General features: G+C 37.5%; 1 protein-coding gene across 4 annotated transcripts; it reads right to left on the bottom strand.

Annotated features, from left to right (window-relative positions):
• Window positions 1-4,436: 4,436 nt before the first annotated feature.
• On the bottom strand, window positions 4,437-21,364 carry LOC121373575 (zinc finger protein 239-like). Of its 4 annotated transcripts, XR_005958096.1 has the most exons (3): window positions 21,231-21,363; window positions 9,311-11,284; window positions 4,437-5,507 (listed from the first exon to the last, which is right to left on the bottom strand). XR_005958096.1 is itself a non-coding variant. In XM_041500259.1 (2 exons), the coding sequence occupies exon 2, from the start codon at window positions 10,451-10,453 to the stop codon at window positions 9,362-9,364; it is 1,092 nt and encodes a 363-aa protein (XP_041356193.1). In that variant the 5' UTR covers window positions 10,454-11,284; window positions 21,330-21,364; the 3' UTR covers window positions 8,566-9,361. The 4 variants fall into 4 exon arrangements, 2 of the variants coding, with proteins under 2 accessions (XP_041356193.1, XP_041356192.1); XR_005958097.1 differs by lacking the exon at window positions 9,311-11,284 and having other exon boundaries at window positions 21,231-21,349; XM_041500259.1 differs by lacking the exon at window positions 4,437-5,507 and having other exon boundaries at window positions 8,566-11,284; window positions 21,330-21,364.
• Between the last annotated feature and the right edge of the window lie 796 nt (window positions 21,365-22,160).

Below are 22,160 nucleotides of genomic sequence, written 5' to 3'. Positions count from 1 at the left end.
TCTCTCTCTCTCTCTCTCTGGTAAAAGTGTGACATGATGACATCTTTAATACCTTTTATTACTCCCTGCAATATTGCAGTGCTCGGAGTGACGTCAAGTGGTAAATCCAGCTTTATTTACAAACTGTTACAATGTATTGATATCATGTTTGATAAAAAAAAAATAATAATAATAATAATAATAATAATATATTGCTATAGTTTAGTTCAAAGTGTAATTCCACATTTGGAAGAAGACTTCGAAAACTTACAATTGCACTAAGGATGAAAGGAAGGAATGTTTTATTTAACGACGCACGCAACACATTTTATTTACAGTTATATGGCGTCGGACATATAGTTAAGGACCACGCAGATATAGATACAGTAAACCCGCTGTCGCCACTTCATGGGCTACCCTTTTCAATTAGCAGCAAGGGATCTTTTATATGCACCATTCCACAGACAGGATAGTACATAGCACGGCCTTTTACACCAGGTGTGGAGCACTGGATGGAACGAGAAATAGCCCAATGAGTCCACCGAAGGGGATCGATCCCAGACCGACCGCGCAGCAAGCGAACACTTTACCGCTGGGCTACGCCCCGCCCCGCCCCGCCCCTTGCACTAAGGAATACCTACTGAAGATATGCTCGTTACATGGTCAAAGGAAAACGATAAAACTATTATGCTTGTTTTGGATGGCATGATGCAACAGTCTTGTAATAAGGCTTTCGTCGAAACACTGTACAGTCCTCGCTCACCATCTCGGAATTACCTGTATGCATACGGCACAACAAGTATTTCAAAAAGGAAATTGTTGGCGTACCATATCTTTAAATTGTCATTACTTTGTTTTAATGAGAAACTTGAGTGGCGAACAACAATATCATATGCTTGCTAGACAACTATTTCCTGGAAAGAGCAAATATTTCGCAGAAGCATACAACAATGCCGTGAAGTCGAAATCTTACACATATTTATCGACGACTCGCCTAAACAAAACCCTCATGTATTTTCCGTTGATAACTAAGATATTCCTGGGAGAAGATTGTATTGTGTAGAAACCTGCGAGAGTGAATTGAATATAAACGGTGTCGACGTGTTATAAGTGCTCAGTTGTGGATATGACATCCACGGAGTACACTTGGCACATTGTAGCATTTGTTTATCCTAATACGGGAAAAAGAAAGAAATGTTTTTATTAACGACGCACTCAACACATTTTATTTACGGTTATATGGCGTCAGACATATGGTTAAGGACCACACATATTTTGACAGGAATCCCGCTGTCGCCACTACATGGGCAACTCTTTCCGATTAGCAGCAAGGGATCTTTTATTTGCACTTCCCACAGGCAGGATAGCACAAACCATGGCCTTTGGTGAATCAGTTATGGATCACTGGTCGGTGCAAGTGGTTTACACCTACCCACTGCGCCTTGCGGAGCACTCACGGTTTGGAGTCGGTATCTGGATTAAAAATCCAATGCCTCGACTGGGATCCGAACCCAGTACCTACCACCCTGTAGACCGATGACCTAACCACGACGCCACCGAGGCCGGTCCTAATACGGGAAAGGCAGCTGAAGAAGTGACCCTATATGAAGGAGGGTGGTTTTGTAACAAGAAGACTTGCATTAGATCAATACAACAGTAAATGTCGAAAGCTGTTGATATTCCCGACAGGTTGTTATTCCCGCTGGTGTATTTTATTATCAGGAAAACAATGTTTTGTATGACGCCACCACTGGAGCATATTGATTAATTGATCATCAGCTATTGGATGTCAAACATTGGGCAATTCTGACTCGTTGTTATCACAGGAAACCCGCAACAGTTTTTCTAATGCAGCAAGGTATCTTTTGTATGCACTTTCCCACAGACAGGAAAAGAAGGAAGTGTTTTATTTAACGACACACTCAACACATTTTATTTACGGTTATATGGCGTCAGACATATGGTTAAGGACCACACAGATTTTGAGAGGAAACCCGCTGTCGCCACTACATGGGCTACTCTTCCGATTGGCAGCAAGGGGTCTTTTATTTGCGCTTCCCACAGGCAGGATAGCACAAAACATGGCCTTTGTTGAACCAGTTATGGATCACTGGTCGGTGCAAGTGGTTTACACCTACCCATTGAGCCTTGCGGAGCACTCACTCAGGGTTTGGAATCGGTACCTGGATTAAAAATCCCATGCTTCGACTGGGATCCGAACCCAGTACCTACCAGCCTGTAGACCGATGGCCTGCCACGACGCCACCGAGGCCGGTCCCCACAGACAGGAAAGCACATACCACAGACTTTGTCCAGGTGTGGTGCACTGGTTGGAACGAGAAAAAAACTAATCAGCTGAATGGATCCACCGAGGTGGTTCAATCCTGTGACGCAAGCACCTCAAGCAAGCACATAACCGACAGAATCATCAGAAGAGAGTTTAAAGGCATACTGTCACGGATTTAAGGACCTTATTTTTCTAAAAATGGATAATAAATAAAAATTACATTAATTGTTGGAAACCAAACCTAGCTATCGCATCACCTAAACTGAACCATGATGGAGTGAAATCCATGCCAACCCTCTCGGCAATTTTATTTTTTGAATTATGGACTATTGCCATAATTCAATTATTATTTTTACAAAATATCATTAATAAATGGATTATGGTGGTTATGAAGATGGTTGAATAAAAATACATTTAGGGACAAATCGAATTATTTTTGTTCAGGTAATACTTTGTTAGGCCAGTAAATAGGTCAGTGGTCTGTGACAATATGCCTTTAATATTGACAGCAGATAATGGGGGGAAATAATCAATAGGCAGTTGCCTTTGTTTTACAAGTGTTGGCAAGCGTGAGAGTAAAACAACGCACAACTCTATTGTCGCATTTATCGTTACAACAGTGCAGGGCTATAATAGAAATCATATAAAACATTTTAACAGGAAATATCCCTTTATCAAAATATGATCTAAATAAATTACAACGCTATAAAAAATGTCATTAGAAAATTGCTTCGCACATTTATCGGTAAGAAGCAAAAACTGCAACTGTTAGAAGATTACCACTTTGTTCTTCCCACGATAATTAATGCATTACTGGATTACTACGCAAAAAAGAAAAACAGAACAAGAACAAGATATCTCCAGAGAAATCGAAGGAAATGTTTTATTTAACGACGCACCCAACATATTTTTGTTTACGGTTATATGGCGTCAGACATATGGTTAAGGACCACACAGATATTGAGGGAAAAAAGAAAGAAAGAAATGTTTTATTTAACGACGCACTCAACATATTTTTCTTTTTACGGTTATATGGCGTCGGACATATGGTTAAGGACCACACAGATATTGAGGGAAAAAAGAAAGAAAGAAATGTTTTATTTAACGACGCACTCAACACATTTTATTTACGGTTAAATGGCGTCAGACATATGGTTAAGAGCCACACAGATATTGAGGGGAAAAAGAAAGAAAGAAATGTTTTATTTAACGACGCACTCAACGTATATTTTTTTTACGGTTATATGGCGTCGGACATATGGTTAAGGACCACACATATATTGAGGGAAAAAAGAAAGAAAGAAATGTTTTATTTAACGACGCACTCAACACATTTTATTTACGGTTATATGGCGTCAGACATATGGTTAAGAGCCACACAGATACTGAGGGGAAAAAGAAAGAAAGAAATGTTTTATTTAACTACGCACTCAACACATTTTATTTACGGTTATATGGCGTCAGACATATGGTTAAGGACCACACAGATTTTGAGAGGAAACCCGCTGTCGCCACTACGTAGGCTACTCTTTCCGATTAGCAGCAAGGGATCTTTTATTTGCGTTTCCCACAGGCAGGATAGCACAAACCATGGCCTTTGTTGAACCAGTTATGGATCACTGGTCGGCGCAAGTCGTTTACACCTACCCATTGAGCCTTGCGGAGCACTCACTCAGGGTTTGGAGTCGGTATCTGGATTAAAAATTCCATGCCTCGACTGGGATTCGAACCCAGTACCTACCAGCCTGTTGACCGATGGCCTAACCACGACGCCACCGAGGCTGGTAGATATTGAGGGAGGAAACCCGCTGTCGCCACTCCATGGGTTACTCTTTTCTATTAGAAGCAAGAGATCTTTTATATGCACCATCCCACAAAGATAATAGTACATACCACGGCCTTTGTCACAACAGTTGTGGAGCACTGGCTGGAACGAGAAATAGCCTAATGGGTCCACCGACGGGGATCGATCCTATCATGAGAACGCTTTACCACTGGGCTACGCCCCCGCCCCCCCCCCCCCCCCCCCCCCCCCCCCCCCCCCATGAACCGGATGCACCAAGTGGATGTAAGTAATTCTAGACATAATCACTGGCGTATCAGATCTGATAAACATATTCTATGACTTTCAAACTGGTTATGGTAACACATAACAAATGTATTGACACTGATAACAAATATTTAATTTTTAAAAAAGGATACAATAAAAATATTCACAAGAAAAAACATATGTATGCAAAAACGTCACCTAATAAAATACCAGGTATACAGAAAAATTTATTTGAGAAAATAAATACAATGGGAATTCATTCCCAAAGTGATATTAATTGTTTGGTTATTATTATTAGTAGTAGTATATACAAATTTATTATGAAATTACATGTAATATGATGGACCTATGCTAAAGAATAAATGCGAATATGTATAAACTACTAGTAATGAGTATGTGTTCACATCATCCTAATTGTGAGTGCACGTTTCATTTCTTTAATCTTTGAAGCATTGAAAAAAAAATTGAAACCATTGTTGTATTGAAATCTCCAACACCAGATGTCATGAATCATTGAAAAATGTTTGCATATATATTCTTGCCATCTTGAAATAATTTCTTTTCTATCGAGTGATTTGAAAACATTCTCAAAATGTAACTGTACGTTTTCCTCGCATGATGGGTGATATTCCATCGCTACCTCTTGATTTGCAGGAGGCGTTGTCATCATCATCTTGTCATGGTCTCTACATTTGTTTTTGCCTGATGGGTGATCTTCCATCGCTGCATCCTGACTTTCAGGTGGCGTTGTCATCATCATCTTGTCATGGTATCTACTGGGGGTTTTTTCGCCTGATGGACGATCATCCATCGCCGTCTCCTGACTTCCAGAAGGCATTGTCATCATCATTTGATCATGGTTGATTTGGTATATAGCTTTCTCGATGTCCGCGAGAAACATTTTAACCAACAAGTGTTCCGCCAATTCCTTTTTGCGTCTCTCGTCCTTGCTAGCAATATGATGGGGAGGTAGGTAGGTAATGGCGCACATAGGAACACATGATTCGAATTATTTCGTTCTGGTTTGTTTTTAAAAAAACTCTTGGTTTTTCGACGTGATGCACAGCACGGCTGCAGTCGCTTCTTGTCCTATAGTGGTCCTTGCTGACGAATATTCCATCTCCATCGTCATCTCTGTATAACACAAAACGATCCAGCGCTTTTGGTGAACTACTTTTAGGAGAGAAAATCCTGAAATAAACAAACGAAATAAATCAAAAAATTGTCTATATCATTATTATAATATATTATGTAACATTGTGTTTAGTTGTGTGTTCAAAGAAAAGTTACATTGATGAAATCAATAAACATATGAGTTTAAACCAGAAAAAAATATATATAACAGGCATTTTAACACACATTTTATAAACCGAGTCTTAACCTTCACAAATTGCATATCTGTTTGTTTAACAATGTCACTGTTGAATATTAATTAATCCATGGATCAACTGCTATTGTACACATGGTAATTTAACACACTCTCAGAGAAAACGTACTATTAACAAATTACTATGTTTTTATCAGCAGCAAGGGATCTTTTATTATGCACTTTCCTGTTGACATGATAGCACATACCACATCCTTTAATTAATTATCACTAACCACTGTTCTAGTGAAAGAAAGAATGAAATGTTTCCTTTAATGATGCACTCAACATATTTTATTTACAGTTATATAGTTATATGGCGTCAGACATATGGTTACGGACCACACAGATATTGAGAGAGGAAACCCGCTGTCACCACTCCATGGGCTCCTCTTTTCTATTAGCAGCAAGGGATCTTTTATATGCACCATCCCACAGACAGGATAGCACATACCACGGCCTTTGATATACCAGTGGTGCACTGGCTGGAACGAGAAATAGCCCAATGGGTCCACCGACGGGGATCGATCACAGGCCGACGGCGCATCGAACGAAAGCTTTACCATTGGGCTACGTCCCGCCCCTGTTCTAGTGAGTGTTCGGAGGTGGATCGATCCTTCGACCTAACACACCTCAAGTGGACGCTACACAGTTTGACTACGGAAATAAAGGTATAGCTCACCGAGCACACCGAACATCTGCACTTACATGCACTAGAGTTGCACACTTTTGAAACAAAAGAGAAAGGAATAAAATAAACAAATGCAACAAATAATGAAATAAACATTTTAAAATTTAAAAAAAAAAATTCATGTAGATGTATGAAAATTAATATTATAATATTTTTGTAAATAAAAATGTTTTATGTAAGAATTAACTAAAAGAAAATGGTCGTCCACACCTTACAAAATATGTTTTACATTTGCTGTATGTATTACGTGAATATTTATTATGGAAAGTATATATACTCAACAACGAAAGTTTAGCAAATATCTTGTATGACGTCTAAATTTTCCATGGTTGAATAAACTTAAAAGAAAACCAGGTGCTCCTGTTGTGTTAAGACATAGGTTGATGAGTTTATGTTGTTTGTAAATGGTAAACATTTCAGATGTGAATACTAATTAATAAAAATAGGTTAATTTATAAATGTTATGTCGTTTCTTTTAACATTAGCTAAACTTTCGTTGTTGAGTATACATTATGTTAATTTGATTTTTGTTAATAGCTATTATAAGTATGTATTATCAAGGGTAATATTCATACGGTGATGAAATTACTCTGTCCTGGAGTATATACCTCTTATCATCATAAGGTGCAAGGATCACTTTGTTCGTCTGTCTGAATAGTATATAGTCACGCTACTGTTAAGCCGAACATACTTTGAAGAATTCATGCTTGAGGTTTTGTTCCAAACATGATCGTTTAATACCTTTTGCTTTATAGAAAATGTTTTGTTTACCAGTTTCACTTGAATGAATAGTTGTTTGCTTTAAGATCAACTACTTCCGTAATCAAGTTGGCACCAGTTTGTGATTCCCATTTTCTCCAATTCTTGTTTTCTAGCATTTGAATAAAGATCATGATCAGTGGGGAAATTGGATGTGTGATACAATTCAATATTTCTTCATGTGGTCGAATAGATCTACACCCTTTGACACATGCATGATACTGTCAGTGTCTGAAACTATGACTGAGTTTATTTCCAAATTTTCATTTCATTATTTTATAATGAAACTCAAAAAGCAGTGTTTTTAAAATATCTAGAATGGCATATCCGACAATGAGAGGGAGATTTAATTTGACACCAGTTTTTTCCACCGGCCTCGGTGGTCGTGGTTAGGCCATCGGTCTACAGGCTGGTAGGTACTGGGTTCGGATCCCAGTCGAGGCATGGGATTTTTAATCCAGATATCGACTCCAAACCCTGAGTGATTGCTCCGCAAGGGTAGGTGTAAACCACTTGCACCGACTAGTGATCCATAACTGGTCCAACAAAGGCCATGGTTTGTGCTATCCTGCCTGTGGGAAGCGCAAATAAAAGATCCCTTGCTGTTAATCGGAAAGAGTAGCCCATGAAGTGGCGACAGCGGATTTCCTCTCAAAATCTGTGTGGTCCTTAAATCGTCATATAACCGAAAATAAAATGAGTTGAGTGTGTCGTTAAATAAAGCATTTCTTTCTTTTTTCTTGTTTTTTTTGGGGGGTGGGGGGTGGGGGGTGTTTCATGTTCACACATACCAGATCCTTGCTAAACATTGTTATTTAAGATGAAGTAAAATTACAATGAAATTAATTCTTTACTTTACAATAGTTATTTTCTTTGCTTTTATACAAATAATATTTTACTCACTCTAAAACTACTGAACTACAAAGATTCAATAGATTTTTCTGTTAAAAAACTAAAAAAATATTTGGGAATAACATGGACACAAAATTTACTCTAAGTGATGGAAGATATAAAGTTCATATAAACGAATTTCGGTGAAATGTATGGGTCCTCTTATCTGGACAAAAGGGAACGGGTTGTTCTTTGCCAGGAGATGCATTTGAGGAAATCTTGAATCGTAAGGATGAATTTATCGAATGCATTGATAATATTAGAATGTAAAACATGCATATGACTACGTTTGGGGGTGCTACAAAAATGCAAGAAGAACCACAGCCGAAAACAGCAAATTGTAAGGAAATGAAGCGTGCACGGATACCCACATCAAATGACCAGGATGTAACCTGCAGACTGTAACAGGAAAATAAACCTGAAGTTCATACTCATCAATTCAAGGAGACAATCAGTACCAACCTTATCCGATGTCAAAAGATAAACGCACTGTGGACAACCGTACTACCTCAATGGAAAAACACTATTCAACGCAGTTTCAATGCTATTATTGACTGTCATGAACATTTTTTTATGTTCCATGTATGTTTTATTGTAATAAAAAATTTTTTAGTTTACTTCATTGCTAATATTAATAAGTAATACAATCTGTAATAAAAAAAAAATTAATGATTAAACATTGAAATTGTATGACAATAACCACCACAAACTCTTTGCTGGGCAGGAATGATCTTTTTTATTACACCGGTGGTTCAACTCTACTCGAAGAGAAATTGGTTGTTTTGTTGTTGTTGTTTTTTTCATAAATAAATAAACATTCAAACATTATAATTAATATTTTTTACATTGTTTAATGCTTATATGAATAAATGTATTAAAACATAATAGCTATATTGTTTTAACAATGTAACAACAAGCGGGAGTAATCTTTAATTTAGATCTATAAAATTAAAACAAACGTTTTTCTTTCTAAAACAAACTATTGTACACTCAATAGTATATAGCCATGATAAACTGTTGTGTGCAACCTACAAATTATCACTGTACGACAAATATTCCACTATACACCGGCTGATTTCGGTGGTTACAATATTATTGATATTTAGTGTTCTTCTTTTGGTTTTCTCGTTAATGTTTCGAAAGCGTTAACTACTTTATAAAAGTAAAACGAATTACTTTTAATTAGAAAGTGTTGAGAGAGAGAGAGAGAGAGAGAGAGAGAGAGAGAGAGAGAGAGAGAGAGAGAGAGAGAGAGAGAGAGAGAGAGAGAGGTAGTGAGGTTACTACCAGTGTTTTTCGGTATCGTCAATATCATATCACTGGTTATTGACACAGTTTTCACCAGCAACACACATGTTCTTCCAAACTCGCACACTGTGCAGAGCAGTTCGTGCAGACCTCGCATTTGTGAAACTTCATGTGCTTCTTCAGTCCTGAACTCTTCGTAAAAGATCCCGTGCACATATCACATTTAAAAGGCTTACCACCACTATGAACCAACAACACGTGCTGTTTCAAATTGGGCCGTTGTGAAAAACACTGTGCACATTCCTCGCATTTGAAAGGTCGTTCACCGGTATGAACGGTTATGTGTTTTTTCAAGCTGGAAGACTCGGTGAAAGTTTTCTCACACATTTCACATCTGTAAGGTCTCTCGCCAGTGTGAAGTAACATATGCTGGTTCAGGTTGGATCTCTGTGCAAAACATTTTGTGCAAATTCCACATTTGAACGGTTTCTCTCCAGTATGAATCATCGCGTGTAGCCTCAAAACGGTGGAATTTTTAAACCACTTTTTGCACACTTCACATTCGAAAGGCCTTTCACCAGTGTGAACTAACACGTGCTGCTTCAAGTTGGATCTCTGTGTAAAACATCTTGGGCACCTTTCACATTTGAAAGGTTTCTCTCCAGTATGAACCATCATATGGAGTTTTAAGCCGGGTCTCCGCGCAAAACATTTTGTACACACATCGCACATGAATGTTTTCTCACTCGTATGAGTCAACGTGTGTTGTTTCAGACCGTCTCTGTTTTTGAAACATTTGGTGCACATCTTACATCTGAAAGGTTTCTCGTCGGTATGAATCGACATACTATGCAGCTGCTTCTCAGTCGACGTTTTAAAGCACTTTGTGCACAATTTACACTGGAAAGGTTTCACGCTATGAATCCTTGCATGCAGATGTAGGTTAAACTTGTGTGTAAAACATTTTGTGCACACTTCACATTTGTACGGTTTCACGCCAGTGTGAGTCAACATGTGCTGTTTTAAGTAGGCACCCACTGCAAACGATTTCTCACACACCTCACACTTAAATGGTTTTGACCCATTGTGAAGCTGCATGTGTTTCTTAATGCAGGTCTTGGATGAGAAGTCTTTGAAGCACATTCCACATTGGAAGGGTCTCTTGCCGTGATGGGCACGCATGTTGGGCGTCTAGAAGAGACTGGTGTTCATGGCACTTTGACCAGACTTGAAGCACATTCCACATTGGAAGGGTCTCTTGCCCTGATGGGCACGCATTTTGGGTGTTTAGAAGAGACTGGTGTTCATAGCACTTTGAACAAACTTGAAGCACATTCCACATTTGAAGGGTCTCTTGTGATGGGCACGCATGCTGGGTATGTCTAGAAGAGACTGGTGTTCGTGGCACTTTGACTAGACTTGAAGCAAATTCCACATTTGAAGTGTCTCTTGTCGCGATGGGCACACATGTTGCCTATGTCTAGAAGAGACTGGTGTTCAAAGCACTTTGAACAGACTTCAGAATTGAAAATTGTATCATCCCTGAATATTACTCATACTGCTGATCAGATGCCGTGGCAGTGTTCGACAAAATGTTTGAGAAAGTCACTAGCTCTCACAAAAGTGTTGGCTTATGCCCTATATGGTACAAAACTCACTTTACTCAGGATAGTCCTTTTAATGAAGAGACCAATTGTTTTACGTGTATATCACATTTGTGGTCTTGGTGTTCAACAAGCATATGAGAAAGTCGCTAGCTAGTGTCCTATATGTGATAGTAATACAGATGATAATGTCCACTAGTCCAGACCAAACATTCACTAGCTGGGATCGACACACGGAAGTCTTGGATTTCAGTATCAGGGCTCCGAAAATTCCATACACATGTCTGGGTGTTTTTTACCAGTGTACATGTTATAATGTATAGCTTCCTTATGAGCTTCCATCAAAGCAAAAAGGAAAAAGGAACAAGTTATATCCCAAGTTGCAGTATGAACAGATATACAGATAGTCCTGAAAAGGAAACAAGCAAATGAAAGTTTGTTTAATGATACCACTCGAGCACATTGAGTTAGTAACCATTCGTTATTATATTTTAAACTTTTGGTAATTTTTACAGTCATAGAGAGAAAACCCGCAACATTGTTCTATTAGCAGCAACAGATCTTTTTATATGTATCATCCAACAGACAGCATAACACACACAAGTTTCTTTTGTTTAATGACACCACTAGAACAAATTGAGTTAGTAACCATTTGTTATTATATTTAAACATTTGGTAATTTTTACATAGTTATAGAGAGGAAACCTGCTACATTGCTCCATTAGCAGCAAGGGATCTTTTATATGCATCATCTCACAGACAGCATAACACACACGTTTGTTTTGTTTAATGACACCACTAGAGCACACTGAGTTAGTAACCATTCGTTATTATATTTAAAACTTTTGGTAATTTGTACAGTCATAGAGAGAAAACCTGCAAAATTGTTCTATTAGTAGCAACAGATCTTTTTATATGGATCATCCAACAGACAGCATAACACACACGTTTGTTTTGTTTAATGACACCACTAGAGGACATTGATTTTTTAATCATTTTCTATTATATTTCCAACATTTGGTAATTTTGACTCAGTCATTATGTTTATATTAGTAGTAGGGGCGAGACGTAGCCCAGTGGTACAGCGCGTGGTCGGTGTGAGATCGATCCCCATCTGTGGCCCCATTGTGCTATTTCTCGTTCCAGCCAGTGCACCACGACTGGTATATCAAAGGCTGTGGTATGTACTACCCTGTCTGTGGGATGGTGCATATAAAAGATCCCTTGCTGCTAATCGAAAAAGAGTAGCCCATGAAGTGGTGACAGCGGGTTTCCTCTCTCAATATCTGTGTGGTCCTTAACAATATGTCTGATGCCATATAACCGTAAATAAAATGTGTTGAGCGTGTCGTTAAATCAAACATTTCTTTCTATAAGTAGCAAGGGATCTTTTATATACCACCATCTCACAGACAGCATAACACATACCACGGCCTTTGATATATAAGTCTTAGTGCACTGGCTTGAAAAAGAAAAAGCACAATGGGCCAATCAATGGGATCGATACTACACTGACAGCACATGAAGCGTGCGTTTTACCACTGGGCTATGTCTCACAACACCAGCAAATGAATAGTCAGATTTGTACAAAACAGAGCAGAACAAAACTTTATATATATGTTGGCCCAGTGATTGAGCACTCGATCGAAGCAGCACCGGCCTCGGTGGCGTCGTGGCAGGCCATCGGTCTACAGGCTGGTAGGTACTGGGTTCGGATCCCAGTCGAGGCATGGAATTTTTAATCCAGATACCGACTCCAAACCCTGAGTGAGTGCTCCACAAGGCTCAATGGGTAGGTGTAAACCACTTGCACCGACCAGTGATCCATAACTGGTTCAACAAAGGCCATGGTTTGTGCTATCCTGCCTGTGGGAAACGCAAATAAAAGATCCCTTGCTGCCTGTCATAAAAGAGTAGCCTATGTGGCGACAGCGGGTTTCCTCTAAAAAAATCTGTGTGGTCCTTAACCATATGTCTGACGCCATATAACCGTAAATAAAATGTGTTGAGTGCGTCGTTAAATAAAACACTTCTTTCTTTCGACCGAAGCACGGTCGGTCTGGGATCGATCCCTGTCAGTGGGCCCATTGGGTTATTTGTCTTTCAATCCAGCGCTCCACAACTGGTGTAACAAAGGCCATGCTATGTTGGTGGGTTGCTGTATAAAATATATCCCTTGTTGCTACTAGGAATGAGTAGTCCATTGCGTGGCGGCAGCAAGTTTCCTCTCTCAGTATCTGTGGTGTGGTCCTTAACCTTATATCCGATGCCATATTTATAATAGTAATCAAAATTTGTTGAGCGTGTCATTAAATAAAACATTCCTTCATTCCTAATGCACATACATGTAGTTAGCATAATAACACTAATATGAGTATCAAGACTTGCTGATGTCGGCTAAAATGAAACTGCCAGTGAATGTCAGACGTTCCGACCGGCCTCGGTGGTGTCGTGGTTAGGCCATCGGTCAACAGGCTGGTAGGTATTGGGTTCGGATCCCAGTCGAGGTATGAGATTTTTAATCCAGATACCGACTCCAAACCACTGAGTGAGTGCTCCACAAGGCTCAGTGGGTAGGTGTAAACCTCTTGAACCGACCAGCAATCCATAACTGGTTCAACAAAGGCCATGGTTTGTGCTATCCTGCCTGTGGGAAGTGCAAATAAAAGATCCCTTGCTGCTAATCGGAAAGAGTAGCCCATGAAGTTGCGACAGCGGGTTTCCTCTCAAAATCTGTGTGGTCCTTAACCATATGTCTGACGCCATAAAACCGTAAATAAAATGTGTTGAGTGCATCGTTAAATAAAACATTTCTTTCTTTCTTCGGTTCAGTTAAAAGATGAGTCGGCTTGTATTTCATATCAACTTTTTTGTACCAAACTTTTTTGTACCAAATACTGAGAGGCAAAATAAGAAGTATGTCTTTCCACAACGATATATGATAATCAAGTTTTCTAATTTTATTAGGTTTTTTGTTGTTGTTTGTTTTTTCATCATTTGCTTTTCGGTTTGTTTGGAGATTTTTTGTAGGGTGTGGTGCCGCTCGACCGCACTCCTTTAATTATCTCCCAGCGAAAATACTTAAAGTGTGTATTTAAATTATCATAAATGTAGTGTAATGTTAATATAATAACACTAATGTGAGTATCAAGACTTGCCGATGTCAGCTAAGTGAGTATTTAAATTATCATAAATGTAGTGTAATGTTAATATAATAACACTAATGTGAGTATCAATACTTGCCGATGTCAGCTAAGTGAGTATTTAAATTATCATGAATGTAATGTAATGTTAATATAATAAGACTAATGTGAGTATCAAGACTTGCCGATGTAAGCCAAGCGAGTATTTAATCATAAATGTAGAGTAATGTTAATTTAACATTAATGTGAGTATCAAGACTTGCCGATGTCAGCTAAGTGAGTATTTAAATTATCATAAATGTAGTGTAATGTTTAATATAATAACATTAATGTGAGTATCAAGACTTGCCGATGTCAGCTAAGTGAGTATTTAAATTATCATAAATGTAATGTAATGTTAATATAATAATACTAATGTGAGTATCAAGACTTACTGATGTCACCTAAGTATTTAAATTGTGTCATAAAAGTGATGTGATGATAATTTATTAACACTAATCTCAGTATTAAGACTTGCTGGTGTCAGCTACATGTAAGTGAGTATTTAAATTGTATATCAAGACTTGCTGATGTCAGATAAGTGCGTATTTAAATTGTATCATGCATGTGATGTTGATGTAATAACACTAATATGAATATCAAGAATTGATGTCAGCTAAGTGAGTATTTAAATTGTATCATGCATGTGATGTTAATTGATGTAATAACACTTAATATGAATATCAAGACTTGCTGATGTCAGCTAAGTGAGTATTTAAATTGTATCATGCATGTGATGTTGATGTAATAACACTAATATGAATATCAAGACTTGCTGATGTCAGCTAAGTGAGTATTTAAATTGTGTCATAAATGTGATGTTGATGTAATAAAACTGATAAGTGAGTATTTAAATTGTATCATGCATGTGATGTTGATGTAATAACACTTAATATGAATATCAAGACTTGCTGATGTCAGATAAATGAGTATTTAAATTGTGTCATAAATGTGATGTTGATGTAATAACACTTAATATGAATATCAAGACTTGCTGATGTCAGATAAGTGAGTATTTAAATTGTATCATGCATGTGATGTTGATGTAATAACACAAGACTTGCTGATGTCAGATAAGTGAGTATTTAAATTGTGTCAAAAATGTGATGTTGATGTAATAACACTAATATGAATATCAAGACTTGCTGATGTCAGATAAGTGAGTATTTAAATTGTGTCATAAATGTGATGTTGATGTAATAACATTAATATGAATATCAAGACTTGCTGATGTCAGATAAGTGAGTATTTAAATTGTGTCATAAATGTTATGTTGATGTAATAACACTAAATATGAATATCAAGACTTGCTGATGTCAGATAAGTGAGTATTTAAATTGTGTCATAAATGTGATGTTGATGTAATAACACTAATATGAATATCAAGAATTGATGTCAGATAAGTGAGTATTTAAATTGTATCATGCATGTGATGTTGATGTAATAACACTTAATATGAATATCAAGACTTGCTGATGTCAGATAAGTGAGTATTTAAATTGTGTCATAAATGTGATGTTGATGTAATAACACTAATATGAATATCAAGAATTGATGTCAGATAAGTGAGTATTTAAATTGTATCATGCATGTGATGTTGATGTAATAACACTTAATATGAATATCAAGACTTGCTGATGTCAGATAAGCGAGTATTTAAATTGTGTCATGCATGTGATGTTGATGTAATAACACTAATATGAATATCAAGACTTGCTGATGTCAGATAAGTGAGTATATAAATTGTGTCATAAATGTGATGGTGATGTGATATTAATGTAATGGCGTCAGACATATGGTTAAGGACCACATAGATATTGAGAGAGGAAACCCGCTGTCGCCACTTCATGGGCTACTCTTTCCGATTAGCAGCAAGGGATCTTTTATATGCACCATCCCACAGACAGGATAGTACATGCCACGGCCTTTGATATACCAGTCGTGGTGCACTGGTTGGAACGAGAAATAGCCCAATGGGCCCACCAACAGGGATCAATCCTACACTGACCGCGCATCGAGCGAATGCTGTACCACTGGGTTACGCCCCGCCCCTTAATGTAATAACACTAATATGAGCATCAAGACTTGCTGTCAGTTAAGTGTGTATTGAAATTGTGTCATAAATGTGATGTTAATGTAATAATGCTAATATGAGCATCAAGACTTGCTGTCAGTTAAGTGTGTATTGAAATTGTGTCATAAATGTGATGTTAATGTAATAACACTAATATGAGCATCAAGACGTGCTGTCAGTTAAGTGTGTATTGAAATTGTGTCATAAATGTGATGTTAATTTAATAACACTAATATGAGCATCAAGACTTGCTGTCAGTTAAGTGTGTACTGAAATTGTGTCCTAAATGTGATGTTAATTTAATAACACTAATATGAGCATCAAGACTTGCTGTCAGTTAAGTGTGTATTGAAATTGTGTCCTAAATGTGATGTTAATTTAATAACACTAATATGAGCATCAAGACTTGCTGTCAGTTAAGTGTGTATTGAAATTGTGTCCTAAATGTGATGTTAATTTAATAACACTAATATGAGCATCAAGACTTGCTGTCAGTTAAGTGTGTATTGAAATTGTGTCCTAAATGTGATGTTAATTTAATAACACTAATATGAGCATCAAGACTTGCTGTCAGTTAAGTGTGTATTGAAATTGTGTCCTAAATGTGATGTTAATGTAATAACACTAATATGAGCATCAAGACTTGCTGTCAGTTAAGTGTGTACTGAAATTGTGTCCTAAATGTGATGTTAATTTAATAACACTAATATGAGCATCAAGACTTGCTGTCAGTTAAGTGTGTATTGAAATTGTGTCCTAAATGTGATGTTAATGTAATAACACTAATATGAGCATCAAGACTTGCTGTCAGTTAAGTGTGTACTGAAATTGTGTCCTAAATGTGATGTTAATTTAATAACACTAATATGAGCATCAAGACTTGCTGTCAGTTAAGTGTGTACTGAAATTGTGTCATAAATGTGATGTTAATTTGCCAATAACACTATTATGAGCATCAAGACTTGCTGTCAGTTAAGTGCCATTGAAATTTGCCAATCCCTATTATGTAATAGATGTACATAGCTATTTTTCATTATTAGTATTTTGTGATGTTATTTCTTCTAATAAGATGTATAATATTTATTACGTATATGTGTGTGTAGTATCCCCAAGCCACGTGGGTATATAACACGGATGTAAATGTGGCATTTCATGGAAATAAACTTTTGAAAAAATAAAATAAAATTTTAAAACATGTGATGTTAATTAAATAACACTAATCTCAGTGTCAAGACTTGCTGTTGCCACCTGGGTATTTAGATAAAGTTTATTTTGTTTAACACCACTATTAGAGCAGATTGATTAATTAATCATTGGTTGTTGGATGGTAATCACAGGAAACCTAAATTTTTTCATTAGCAGCAAGGGATCTTTTTTATATATATATGCACTTTTCAAGCCAGGATAGCACATACCACAGCATTTGACCAGTTGTGGAGCACTGGTTGGAAAGAGAAAAAAATTCAGTTGAAAGGATCCACCGAGGTCACTGTGTATTTAGATTGTCATAAATATGACACAATGTTAATGTAATAATACCCATATGATACAAAGTACAGTGGACTAAACCAAACCGGCATCTGTCTAAACCAGCACCTGTGTAAACCAGCACCTGTGTAAACCAGCGCCTGCATGTGTAAACCGGCACAGTTTTAAAGTCTCGTCCAGCTACCGTTAATTTATTAGGAATAACATTTTGTCTACACCGGGAAGGCGGCACGTAGCCCAGTGGTAAAATGCTCGCTTGATGCACGGTCAGTCAGGGATCGATCCCCGTCAGTGGGCCTATTGCACTATTTCTCGTTCCAGCCAGTGCACCACGACTGGTATATCAAAGGGCATGGTATGTGCTATATGTCTATGGGATGGTGCATATAAAAGATCCTGTGCTGCTAATCGCAAGGAGTAGCCTATGAAGTGGTGACAGTGGGTTTCCTCTCTCAATATCTGTGTGGTCCTTACCCATATGTCTGAAACCATATAACCGTAAGTAAGTTGTGTAGAGTGTGTTCTTAAATAAAAACATTTCCTTCCTGTCTGCACCGGATGCTGTCTATTCCAGATTTTGGATGCAAATTCAAGAACAAAAGAACGGTTTATGTAGTAATTAGCTCTGTCTACCCCGACACGTGATTTTACCTATACTGTCTGCGAGTGGTCACCTTTTACACAATGACGGCAGTTTCCCAGTAATTAGGACACCAAAGAATGTGTTATGAAATAATCGTGCCTTTTTGGAGGCTTAATAAACAAGAATGTGTTATGAAATAATCGCACCTTTTTGGAGGCTTAATAAACAATGAACCACACCTGTTGTAATGGGTGTAGCAAGATAAATCGGATTATTATGTGTATGTGTTCATATCTGCATTGCATCATACCGATCAGTTTAAAATAATAAAACTATACATTCAGACCCCTGTTTCATATGATTTTAATACATAAAATAATGTTATTTATTCTGCTTGTTGTTTTATATGCGTTCTGGTTTGAATACATATTTTTTATTACAGTCAAATGTTAATATCCCACTTTCAAAAGTCAGGACTGAACTGGTGTCCCAGCCCACTTCTCACTGACAATCTGTCGTATTTTGTTTATCGTGAGTTTCGTTGGTTTTTGTTAGAAACGCAAATATCTTTCAGGTTTGTAACAATCACTAAAACAAGCATTACTTAGCCTTGCTTTTACAGATGTCCAAATGTTTGGTTAATATAACGTCAGGGTTTCTGCCAGAGGATAAAAGTTACTAAAACGGGTATGGCACCATACCCAAAGTTTATTATTTTTAAGTTAACTTCTTCACAAAATTAATTACTCTTATCATTACTGTATGATTTTCTTAACCCTAACCCTAAACTTAATCCATTTTCATTCTGGGGGATGCCCCCCATACTCCCTGTTGATTTTGGTTGCATTGAATTCCATAGCGCCATACCAAAAAATTTCTTTCTGGCAGAAACACTTAACGTTTTATTTACGTTGGTATTTTTCTTATCAATATATTGCAAGAACCGTACCTCTGGACGAACTCTGTCTACACCGGCACTCTGTCTAAACCTGCATGTTTTATCGGACCCAAGTGAATCCGGTTTAGACAGAATCCACTGTATACACTTGCTGATTACTACTAGTTGTATCAAAACTGTAAATTAATTGTGATAAAAAGGTAATACAAACTTCTAAGAGTTTAATTTTTTTTTTTTTTTTAGAACAATTTATAAATGGGTTATATGCAAACACAAATTCTACCTCGTGTTGCTTAACCAATCATGAAAATGTATGTGTATAAAAATGTTACCGGCCTCGGTGGCGTAGTGGTTAAACCATCGGACTACAGGTTGGTAGGTACAGAGTTCGCAGCCCGGTACCGGCTCTAACCCACAGCGAGTTCTTAAGGGCTCATTGGGTAGGTGTAAGGCCACTACTAGTACACCCTCTTCTCTCTCACTAACCACTAACCAACTAACAACTAACCCATGCACTGTCCTGGACAGACAGCCCAGATAGCTGAGGTGTGTGACCAGGACAGCGTGCTTGAACCTTAATTGGACATAAGCACGAAAATAAGTTGAAATGAAATGTATAAATTTAATTTTAAAAAGTTTGTTTTGTTTAACAGACACCATTAGCAGCAAGGGATCTTTGATATGCACTTTCCCACAGACAGGAAACCACATACCACAATCTTTGACGAGTTGTGGTGCACTGCCCCCTGAAGAAGTCTATTAGGAACGTTATATTAAAGGGACACACCCTAGTTACGGCTAGTTGTTAACCATTACGGCGTTGTTTTTCGCTATTAAACCCATTTTTTCACAAATAAAATTGCACTTTACTTACCGTTTATTATTTAGAATATACATTTCCATTCACCTGAAGTTTTTTTTGGTAATCCTGTTTTTTGTAATACCACAAAATGCATTTTTCGTATTTCATAAAATCGCACACACATCTGAGAAAAAAACGTTGAGCAGACAAGGTCTAATCTATTTTTAGAGGGGATATTTCCATTTCAATGTCACAGACGTTGGTATATCACGTGACAGTTATCATTTTGGTTTGGTTTGTTTTCTCGTGCACGGTTCGCGCAATCAACATCCGATTTGTTGTTGTTCATTTGTGAGATTTTTCTTCACAGTTCGTGAACATTTTCAGTAGTAATAAAGTTCAGACAAGTAAGTGTCTCAATACAAAACGTTACAAACCCTTAAAACCAATAATTTTGCTAAGTCTTACGATATCTGGAGAGGGGATACAACCAGGACAGAACAGTTGGAACATGTCCAGAAGAGGTGAAAGAATCGCACCCCAAGTCTGTGAAATTTGTCGTGACGTAGGCATTGTTGTGCTTCGAGCGACATCTACCGGTGACATCAGAATACTAACTTTCAAAATTATTTCAAGCAATTGGGACATGGGGATTCCCATGGTATTTATCGATATAAAACCTGCTTTTTCACTCCATTTGATTAAAACGTGATCTAAGTGTGTTACAGGTTTGTAGATTAACCAAATTATAATTTATTTTCGCTGGATGGAACTAGGGTGTGCGGCTTTAATAAATAAATAATAAATTTTAACAGCAAAAATTAGTTTGGTTTGGTGCTGTATTTTGTTTTTGGGGAGAGGAGTGGGGTTTCTTTTTTCTAGTACACCCTAAAAAGCAAAACACCTCCTCCCTCCAAAAACATTTTAAAAATATTTTGTAAAAAGTACACATTCGAAACAACACATATACAAATAAGGGGGTAAAAGAAAAAAAAACATAACACACAAATAAAAAATAAAAATAACCACAACAGCCATCCGGTATAATATCCGCCCGGTCCCCTCCATTATTATTTTTAGTTAGGGGTTAGGGTTGGGGTTACGGTTGGGGTTAAGGTTAGGGTTAGGGGAGGGGGGGACCGGGCGGATATTTTTCCTGCAGCGTATATCCCCCACCCCTTTGCTTTCTGCGGGCAGACCTGTAAAATATGGATGTGGACCGTTACTTTAGTTACTTGACTAAGGTCCGATTCCGTGTTTCATTTCGCTTATCAAACACTAACACTAACAAAATATGGCTGGCATCAAATACAAATAGTTCTGCTTACAAATAGTGAACATATACCGCCTCTGTGGTCACATACTTCAAACTAGCCATATCTATGAGCGTAATTTGTAGTTTGTTAACAAAATTACGACAAACTTACACCTTAAACCTGCAGCGAAATACACCAGTTTAACAAAAAGGAAACGGACTTTAATACTATACTGACCTCTAATTCGGACTATTCTGGAGGAATTTGATATGCGGACTCCTATTGATTATTTCCATACCATCTGTGGGAGTGGGGGGGGGGGGGGGGGGGGGCTGTTTTATTTAACGCCGCACTGAACACATTTTAGTTATATGGCGTCGGTAAAGTTTGTTTTGTTTAACGACAAAACTAGAGCACATTGATTATTAATCATCGGCTATTGGATGTAAAACATTTGGTAATTTTGCATTCCGCCGGAACTGGGGCGGAAACAGGTTGTTTCGCCCTTATTACTAATTCACCCGAACAGGATCGATTCGTACCTCTGACCGAGTTGTTTCGCCCCATGTTTCGTTTCGTCCTATATTGCGTGTTTATATTTACAGATAAAAATAATGTTATAATTGTTTTATTTCCAATATCATTAATTCAAACCATATACACAAAATATGTACAGGCCTTAGATAATATACAGACAATTAATTTATGAAGTCACACTGCATACTACTAATCATCTAATGTGTTGTAGTTTCTTAGTAAATATACTACATACCCAGCTGAGGTTCAAACGTCGAATACAGTATGTTGATTTTGCTCAGCTTCAGCTGACAGAAAGTAAACAGCTGATAAGGCATTAATATCCAAAGACAGAAAATTACCTAACATTTGGTAATGAATAATGAATAAACAGAAGAAAAAAACTTTAAAACTATAATAAATATATTTAGGGGGGAGGGGGGCGAAACGACTTGGTACGAATGGGATTTAGGGCGAATCAACCCA

Source organism: Gigantopelta aegis, chromosome 5 (assembly GCF_016097555.1).
Source record: "Gigantopelta aegis isolate Gae_Host chromosome 5, Gae_host_genome, whole genome shotgun sequence".
NCBI lineage: Eukaryota > Metazoa > Mollusca > Gastropoda > Neomphalida > Peltospiridae > Gigantopelta > Gigantopelta aegis.
The sequence above is the reverse complement of the archived record's forward strand: the minus strand, read 5'-3'. Positions and strand labels throughout refer to the sequence as shown.

Excerpts from the sequence above, each read along its gene's own strand:
- LOC121373575 (XM_041500259.1), bottom strand. The coding sequence starts at position 10,453 with ATGCGTGCCCATCACGGCAAGAGACCCTTCCAATGTGGAATGTGCTTC.